Raw genomic sequence first — 10,000 nt, forward strand, 5'->3', positions numbered from 1 at the left:
GCGGGGGTCAGAGGTCAGTGAGTTAAAACTATTAAAGTTCTGATCAGCATAATTTGCATGAGGAAAAAATCCACTAATCGAAACCTCAGGCCCCAAAGTGAAGCTGTAAACTGCTTAAAATAGTGTGTTTTGCATTATACGTGCGTCGAGCCCCACAGATGACAAAGCATCGCTTCAAAAATAGTTTTTATAGAGCATTTGAACTGTATTTTCAGCGCGTTTTACAAGGAACATGTGAAATAAGCCATTGTGAAGTGCATTTACTGAGTAATTGTAGCAACAAAACACTGCTAAAAATGCTTTTCTTACTATTTTTGTCTTGTTTCCAGTGCAAATATCTAACATTTCTTAAATCAAGATGCATTTACTAGATGAGTAAAATGACATAAGATATTAAGTCTTGTTTTCTGGGGGAATTAATCAAAATGAAGTGAGTTGATGCTTAAAAAAAGCAACATTATCTGCCAATGGGATCAGAAAAATGATCTTAATTCAAACAGAAACAACATTATTTTTCTCCCCATTGGCAGATCATTTTCCTTTTTTTAAGCAAAGGAGAAAATAAACTGGACTAAGCCATTCCCTCACTTTTAGTTTCATACATTTAAAACCTGCTTTTTCCTCGCTGCATTCCTTCAACTGTAAAAATGGTCCGGTGCAATGGCTCATGGGTAATATACGGGGAAGGAGCAAGCATGCACTATGATTTGGGATGCTAATTCTAATCATGGAAAGTGTGTGAATTAGACTAGTTTTCAAGACGTAAACAGGAGTGTTCTGGCAACGTTACGAACAAATTTTAATAGAACGTTCATTCAAAGTTATCTGGTCTTTAATAACGTTCTCAAAATGTTAGCACAAAAACATTTGGATGTTCGTCTAACGTTTTTTAAATGTTTCTACTTGTTTCATTCAAAAGTCACGTTCCCATAATGTTTGAAGGATGATAAAACCGGAACGATTACATAAGCAAGAAAAAAATACTTTTAAAACGCGTTGTACGTTCAGAAACGTTTATAACATTAGCAAAACATATTTTTGTTGGTGTTTAGTCTGATTTAGCTCATGTAAGTGGTTTCAGGTGTACTTGATTAGAGTTTCTGTGTCAGTGTAATGACAAATTGGGTCCCCCTCGAAATTACACGCAATTTCTCCCAAATCCTGTTATGATAAAAAACTGTTTCAACTACATTATATAACGACCATTTATGTCTGTATTAGTTAGCTTATAGCCTACTAGCAAAGCATACAGATTAGCAATTAGCCTGATAGCTTTGTTTTTTACACATTTACACTAACCCATATTCTCAATCATCTTACACGAGTTAAATTAAGTGTAAAATATCCACATATTTCAGTTAGCCTATAAATAAAACAAATGAATGATGTTCAATTATTCACTTGACTGTTATTATTTGTTAATTAACAGTTAATCAAGTGTAAGAAATTATGTTCAATTGGTTTTATTATGCACTCATGTGTTTTAAATTAATATCATTCATATATACTTAGGATAATCATTAACTGACAGCGTGGGGAGACCCGATTAGAGTGTTTGACAATTAGCTTAAGTTGCTAATCTGCCTAGCTGTGCGTTTAATTAGCTTCCTCAGTCACAGTTTAGCGCTTTTTTAACTTTAATAGTGTAAGGATTCTCCGAACTGAAGAGACAGATTCATTCTCTGTAGTGATGGGAAGTCCGGTTCTTTTCCGCGAACCGGTTCTTTCGGACAGTTCGTTTCAATGAACCGGTTCAAAAAACCGGTTCACCAGTTCTTTTACGTCATCACGTAATGACGTCAATTCTATCATCCCGGCGTATAAATATACATTCAAATAAAGGCATTTGTAATCATAACTTCAGTTAAATAATGTACTCATCGTCATAATCATTTTGGATAGGTTTCTTACATTTACGTTTTGAAAATGAACCCTGTAGTAGGCCTAAGGCAATGCGCAAACGCGGATGTTTTACATGTCTTAAAGTGAATAAACTGGTCTTCATCATTTTTATTTTATTTGCAATTAAATAAACTTACATTTCGCCGAATTCGGCCCCTCATTCAAGTCATTGGTTCACCCGTGCTCATGTAACAGCACAGCACATAGACAGTATATAAACACAGCATCAGTTGGCCAAAAGAAAGTTCGGTTCAGAGACGGTGCGATCACGCATGCGCAGTCTCTCCAGCTCATCGGTTCTCCGTATCGAACGTGTCCGAAAGAAACAGTTCTCGGTTCTGTGCTGGTGATCCGAGAGCTGCTGCAACAACCAGTTCTTGACTCGAGAACCGTAGCATGCCTGTGTGTGAGCTGAAAACTACTGAAACCTTACTAGGCTAAATCAGTCGACAAAACTAAAAACTCGATGCATGTCTCCAGTATGTTTAATACGTTATGTTTTGATTAACACATTATAAACATTTGCACCCTTTAAAACCTTGGAAAGAGTTTAGGCTACGTCAAAAACGTATATCCCCTTACTTAGAAATTAAATTATCTGTTCCTGAAAATAATGTTTTAGTATAATAATAAATGTTTAGTTTTATAATCCATTCATTGTTTCCAATCTTTAAAATAATACAGTGAAAAGGCAGTAGCCTATGTGATAAACATGTTTCTAACATGTTTTATTTTGTTACACTTATTGATGTTCAATAAAATACTTTAGAAACATGCATTTCGTCCCTCTGAAAAAATTGCACGCATGCTCAGCTCATCAGCTCATCGGTTCTCAGTATGTCGAACACGTCCGAAAGAAACAGTTCACAGTTCTGTACTGGTGATCCGAGAACCGCTGTACCTGTACGTTCGGCAGTGCGCGCATGCTCAGTATCAACTGCTCGTGCTCATCACTTCTCTCAGCACAACATGTCTCAGTTCAGTGAACTGTTGGATTTACTGGAGTAACATATGCCTACTCCGGGATATTGGTTTATTTTGAGTCGAAGGGACTGTCAGGACTCAGGCATGTCCGAAAGTGTTTAACTTAACTTGTGGATCAGCGCTGACGCAAGACGCGAACTGTTTCGAACGATTCAGTCCGATTTAGTGTACTGGTTCGACCAGTTCACTAAAAAGAACCGGTTCAAAAGAACGATTCGTTCACGAACCGGCCATCACTGTCGTAACTTATCGTTTTATTTCTCCTCCTGAAGAGAAAATGTAGATTTAAAGCCCAGTCGCGGGTCAACAACAGTTAAACTGGATTTACAGTTGTGCTAACAACACTTCGACGATGACGACCGTTAAACACTTAGACAGCCTTTTATTTAAAAAATGTGAATTATACTGTCATCTTACGACATCTCATTCTTTATCTCATGTGGATGCTTTGCAGAATACGTAATCGTTATTTCTCTGCCAGACACTTGTAAAATATTGTGCCGTATTATCTCAACAGCCGGTCGTAACGCGTCCAAGTCACACTGTATGAGATCACGGTCGTAAAGAAGCAGTGTTTACTAGTTTGACTTCAACTACTATCCGCTCATCCTGAAGGAATTCCGTGTTTCCTCATGGATTGGAGAGCCAAGTGCGTGAACTTCCATTCAACCCGGAGCTTCCTTGTTATTATCTGCTGAAATCTGTGATCATCATCATCCTAAAAATATGGAAGCTCATTTCCACCAGGAAAAATAAAAAATGCTTTGGTAAATCTGAATAATGACATTAAAAAAAATAAACATTATGACGACATATTAAGTAAAACGTTTGACTTTTTCTGTCATATTTATGAAATAAAGTGAAATTATGACATAGTAGGTCACAATTATGGCATACTAGATTAAAAAGTCGAAATATGAGATAAAAAGTCATATATGACGTTTCACAAATTTCATAATTTCACCTTTTTATGTCACACTTAAAGGGATAGTTCACCCAAAAACGAAAAGTATCCCATCATTTACTCACCCTCATCTTTATATGACTTTATTCTTTCAGCCAAACACAATCTGAGTTATATTTTTAAAAAAATATCCTGGCTCTTCCCAGCTTTATAATGGGATTGAACAGAGCCTGCCATGATTTTGAAGTCCATAAAGCACATCCATCCATCATAAAAGTAATCTATACGAGGTTAATAAAGGCCTTCTGAAGTGAAGCGATGTGTTTGTGTAAGAAAAATATCCATATTTATAACTTTATAATCTATAATCACTGGCTTCCGGTAATGTCTGTATGCAAGGCGAGTTCCGGCGGAAGATTGACTTATATAAAGTTATAAATATGGATATCATTTTGACTTTTTAAGTCATTATTTCCATCACATGATTGATTTAGTGTGTCATTTTGACTTTTCATCATATGACATCATTTTTAATTTTTATGTCATATTCATGATTTACAAAAGCATGATTTTTTTTCTCATACATGTGGTGGAAATGGTCTTCCATAGAAATCTGTCATCATCCATAAAAGACTCGATCTCAGATCTCCAGGATTCTGCTGTCTGCCGTGTTTGAATTTTCTTGTAATCTTGTGGCCGATCATCAGCTGTTCTCTGTCTGGAAATGTTTGATAGATGTGACTCAGGACTTTTAGTGTGCCATGATCCCTTTAACACTATGCGTTTGTAATGATTTTGTTGGGTTTGTTAAATAAAGCAGCTTGTGAATGGATGTGATGTGTATTGTGTGTTTTGTTCTGCTGCATTTATTTCCACAGCAGGATAAAATCAAAATACAAACGAAATACTATGGCTTCATCAAAATATAGCATATTTAAATTCCTGATGATTTTATTTATACTTATGTAATGAAAGATCACATCATTTTAAGTGTTGCCAGTGTCCTAATATATTTTGATAGCTATATAAGAAAGAAAATCCAGTAATCACAAATTACTGTAATTGGTCAAACTTGTGACAAGTGCTTTGAAATGTAACTGATATGACAACGCTGTTTACTTAAAGGGCGATCTGAATCCAGATACTTGATTTTAAAAACACACTGTTAAATTGAAAAATTATCACGTTCTATTTTCTTTTATGTTTGTGATCCGTTCTTTTGAGATTGAAGCGGTCATTTTATTCTGTATACGCGAGCGACCCATGTTTATTACATCATCAGCGCGCGCCAAATTCAACATGGCGGCCGTTGTTTAGTTGTTTTTAATCTGCAGTTCCGAATCCCAAACCCAAAAGCATTGAATCCGACAGTCTTCCTCGTCTTCATCCAGCATGAGCGATGAGAAGGAACCCGAGGGCCGTAACTTCTTCATGGGTTATGATGATCTGAGCGACAGCAGCAGTGACTCGGACAGTCATGAGTCCAGTAAGAAGAGCCGCATCGAGCCGGAACCGTCCGGATCCTCGAACCCGCAGAGCCGCAAACGAGCCGCCGAGCCGCTGCCGAACCCCGACGACCTGTTCCGGTCCGTCAGCAAACCCGCGTTCCTCTACAACCCGCTCAATAAGCTCATCGACTGGGACAGGAGGACCGTCAAAGCGCCGGAAGAGGTCAGCCTGAAACCCCTTCAGTAACTCATCACTTTAAGAGCTTTATGTTATAGCCTATTTAGTGCTGCTAGTTTATAATACATTTATTTAATATTACGTTACTCCCCCTTTTAATGTTCTCTTGATCGTAGGCACTGAGCTTCATCTCAACATATTGAACGATTATGTTCAACGATTAAATAATAAATGTTCGTATATTATATTAGGGCTGGGCAGCGATTAATCGCATCTAAAATAAAAGTTTGTGTTTACATAATATATGCGTGTTTACTGTGTATAATTATTTAGTAGCCTATATAGCATACACAAATTTGCATGTTAAGAAATATTTACATGTATATTGTATTTACATTTATACATAATTTATATTATATTTAAATAAAAATATTTTATATATGAATAACACATTTTCCTTATATATATATATATATATATATATATATATACATGGATGTGTGTGTATTTATATATACAAAATAATTATACACAGTAAACACACACATGTAAACACAAACTTTTATTTTAGATGCGATTAATCATGATTAATCGTTGCCCAGCACTAATATATACACAGATATATATATTTACAAACTTTAGACACTTTAGACAAACTTTAGTTAGATGTGACTAATCGATTTGACAGCATTATATATATTTTTTATTTTTTTATTGGCATGACTGTAAATAATACAATATTGCAAAAGCTTGTAATACATGGAATAATAATAAAAGCATAAAAAATAATACAAGAAAATATTATTACATAACTTTAAATAAACAGTGTACCAAATTAGAACATGTGCGAACATTTGATACCACAGTTTTTTAACACACACACACACACACACACACACACACACACACACACACACACACACACACACACACACACACAGGGTCACTGTGGTTGACAGTATAGGGAAACATAATATATAGCCTATATATACAAACTTATGTTAGATGTGATTAATTACGATTATTCGATTTGACAGAATGAATATAATTTAATATTGTTTTTAGTAAAAATGAATATAGTTTGTGGTGTTGTTATTGAATAACTCCATGAATCAGTAGCTTACTTTTCAAAAATATGTATGATTTATCATAACCTATAGGCTAGCTGAGTGAACACTTTCAATCTGATTTGATAGATGTTTGTCACGTACTTTTCTTGTTTACCCTGAAGAAGTGTTATCTTTCAGATGTGTGTGACCATCATATATGACAGTAAAAGAGCACACACACACACACACACACACACACACACACACACACACACACACACACACACACACCCTTATTCCGCCATGTTTCTCACTTTAACACTGACACGACCACAACTCGTAAGGCCACTCCCTATTAAGTCCTATTGTACCGAATTGTGGTTGTAGTTCCACCAGAGCTCCACTGGGGGGCGATCGCCCATGAGTGCAGAATGAATGGGAGTCTATGGAGCTAGACGGCTAAATTTGTCTCTTTCACCCGATTGCTGTTGAGAAATCTCAGATTTGATTGTAGGTTTTGCAAGTTCAACATGAGTTATAGGTCGAAAGTTGAATGAACGAGTACTTATGTCCTTTCGATTTCTTACAGGTTGAGTTGTTGTTGCCCATAACACGCTAGCATTCCGCTAATGAACGCTGATTGGTCAGTGAAGGACTGATTACGACCAGAGATACCGCTTGATGGTCTTTTAAAACAAAAAACAAAAACTCTTCTAGCACGTGTGTTTACCTGTGTCAGCTGTGTGTGTTTGCCTGTGTCAGCTGTGTGTGTTTACCTGTGTCGGCTGTGTGTGTTTGCCTGTGTCGGCTGTGTGTGTTTCCCTGTGTCAGCTGTGTGTGTGTTTACCTGTGTCAGCTGTGGTGTGTGTTTGCCTGTGTCAGCTGTGGTGTGTGTTTCCCTGTGTCAGCTGTGTTGTGTATTTACCTGTGTCAGCTGTGTGTGTTTACCTGTGTCAGCTGTGGTGTGTGTTTCCCTGTGTCAGCTGTGTTGTGTATTTACCTGTGTCAGCTGTGTGTGTTTCCCTGTGTCGGCTGTGTGTGTTTACCTGTCAGCTGTGTGTGTTTACCTGTGTCGGCTAGGGATGGGACTTTTTGTCGACAAAACGACCGACATTCGACACATGCTCCACTCGACAAAAAAAAATAGAGTGTCGACATGTCGAGGGGGCGGGGCTTGTGGGATTTCCAAATTGCATTTTTTTTTTTTTTGGCTTTTAATTTATTACATTTCCTATTCAAATACACATCATAAAGTGGCACTTTTCCCATAATGAAATAAAACATTTTAAATAAAACAATCAATTTTTTCTAAATGGAATCGCCACTTGACCGTTGACCCCACTTCTCCCGGAAAGACGCGCGCGCGCACTCGTAGACCAGAGCAAGATAGCGAAAGCAGTACGCCATCAAAGCGCTGTGTGCTCGGGTTTTGGAAGTCAATGTCACCAAAGAAGTGTGTTTTTGTATGCCAGGGCAAGACAACCCTGCACAGATTCCCAAAGAACCCAGCGTTAAGTGGACCAGTGGATGGAGTTTGTTTTTTCAGAGCATCAACGGAGCTGTGTAAGACTGTTTGTTCCCTGCATTTTGACAATGATTGTTTTATAAACAAAGCCCAGATCGACGGATTTGCAGATCGTCTAATGCGGATCGAGCAGTCACAATGATAAAGTTTCGCGATCGCATTCGGTGAGTAAACTGCTTAAAAAAAATGTCTCTGTGTGTTGTTAGCTCGGTTAGCACAGCTATAGCACACGGCCCGCCTCCAGACGCTCGTTTTTTTGCGGAAAGACTCGGGACAGCCTATCTGTCTTTTATAAATATAATAAAATTAAAGACTCTTTGGAGATATGAAGGATGCAATACTACTCTATAGGTACTCAAGATTAACAGGAGATTGAGTGAAAATGAGCATTTCACCCCCCCTTTAAAAAAAAAAGAAAAGAAAGGCCGACAATCCGACAAAAAGTCGACACATGGTCCTCGACAGTCGATTTCCCAAATCCCGTGTCGTTCCCATCCCTAGTGTCGGCTGTGTGTGTTTGCCTGTGTCAGCTGTGTGTGTTTGCCTGTGTCAGCTGTGTGTGTTTCCCTGTGTCGGCTGTGTGTGTTTCCCTGTGTCAGCTGTGTGTGTTTGCCTGTGTCAGCTGTGTGTGTTTGCCTGTGTCAGCTGTGTGTGTTTACCTGTGTCGGCTGTGTGTGTTTGCCTGTGTCAGCTGTGTGTGTTTGCCTGTGTCAGCTGTGTGTGTTTACCTGTGTCGGCTGTGTGTGTTTCCCTGTGTCGGCTGTGTGTGTTTCCCTGTGTCGGCTGTGTGTGTTTGCCTGTGTCAGCTGTGTGTGTTTACCTGTGTCGGCTGTGTGTGTTTCCCTATGTCAGCTGTGTGTGTTTCCCTGTGTCGGCTGTGTGTGTTTGCCTGTGTCAGCTGTGTGTGTTTCCCTGTGTCGGCTGTGTGTGTTTCCCTGTGTCGGCTGTGTGTGTTTCCCTGTGTCAGCTGTGTGTGTTTGCCTGTGTCAGCTGTGTGTGTTTCCCTGTGTCGGCTGTGTGTGTTTCCCTGTGTCGGCTGTGTGTGTTTACCTGTGTCGGCTGTGTGTGTTTGCCTGTGTCAGCTGTGTGTGTTTACCTGTGTCAGCTGTGTGTGTTTGTCTGTGTCAGCTGTGTGTGTTTGCCTGTGTCAGCTGTGTTGTCGATGCCTCGAGAGAAAAGAAAATGCAGAGCTGAAAGCACCAAAGTGACTGAAGGATTGCCGTAAAGCAGTATCTCTGGTCGTACGATGTGTATGACGTCATTGACATTTTAAAAGACTTTTGTGTGACTCTAAAGACTCTAAAAAAAAAGTGACTCTAAAAAATCTAACACCCAGCAATGTGTTTCTTTGCATCTCCTTTCGAATACAACATTCAAATTACTAGACAAAACATTAAATCCTGAGAAAAGTGTATTTTGAGGGGTATAGCGTCATAGACCTCCATTCATTCTGCACTCGTCATGTGAGCGCCCTCATGTGGAGCCAGAGTGGAACTGCACTCGTCCTGTGAGCGCCCTCATGTGGAGCCAGAGAGGAACTGCACTCGTCCTGTGAGCACCCTCATGTGGAGCCAGAGAGGAACTGCACTCGTCCTGTGATCGCCCTCATGTGGAGCCAGAGTGGAGCTGCACTCGTCCTGTGAGCGCCCTCATGTGGAGACAGAGTGGAACTGCACTCGTCCTGTGATCACCCTCATGTGGAGCCAGAGAGGAACTGCACTCGTCCTGTGAGCGCCCTCATGTGGAGCCAGAGAGGAACTGCACTCGTCCTGTGAGCACCCTCATGTGGAGCCAGAGAGGAACTGCACTCGTCCTGTGATCGCCCTCATGTGGAGCCAGAGTGGAGCTGCACTCGTCCTGTGAGCGCCCTCATGTGGAGACAGAGTGGAACTGCACTCGTCCTGTGATCACCCTCATGTGGAGCCAGAGAGGAACTGCACTCGTCCTGTGAGCGCCCTCATGTGGAGACAGAGTGGAACTGCACTCGTCCTGTGATCACCCTCATGTGGA

At 39.6% G+C, this 10,000-nt stretch overlaps 2 protein-coding genes across 2 annotated transcripts in view; both read left to right on the forward strand.

Annotated features, from left to right (window-relative positions):
- The window catches only part of ddah1 (dimethylarginine dimethylaminohydrolase 1), a 77,244-nt gene extending 72,622 nt beyond the window's left edge, over window positions 1-4,622 (forward strand). The window contains exon 6 of the mRNA XM_084428567.1: window positions 1-4,622. This exon is cut by the window's left edge and continues 660 nt beyond it. The gene's annotated coding sequence lies outside the window, so the exon portion shown is untranslated.
- A 320-nt stretch (window positions 4,623-4,942) lies between these two features.
- The window catches only part of cUnh1orf52 (chromosome Un C1orf52 homolog), an 11,763-nt gene continuing 6,705 nt past the window's right edge, over window positions 4,943-10,000 (forward strand). Inside the window, exon 1 of the mRNA XM_084428572.1 lies at window positions 4,943-5,461. Within this exon, the coding sequence (XP_084284698.1) occupies window positions 5,183-5,461 (279 nt within the window). The 5' untranslated portion in view covers window positions 4,943-5,182. The remainder of the gene's footprint in view (window positions 5,462-10,000) is intronic.

The sequence above is a fragment of the Rutilus rutilus genome (genome assembly GCF_951802725.1).
Source record: "Rutilus rutilus genome assembly, chromosome: 13".
NCBI classification, from domain to species: domain Eukaryota; kingdom Metazoa; phylum Chordata; class Actinopteri; order Cypriniformes; family Leuciscidae; genus Rutilus; species Rutilus rutilus.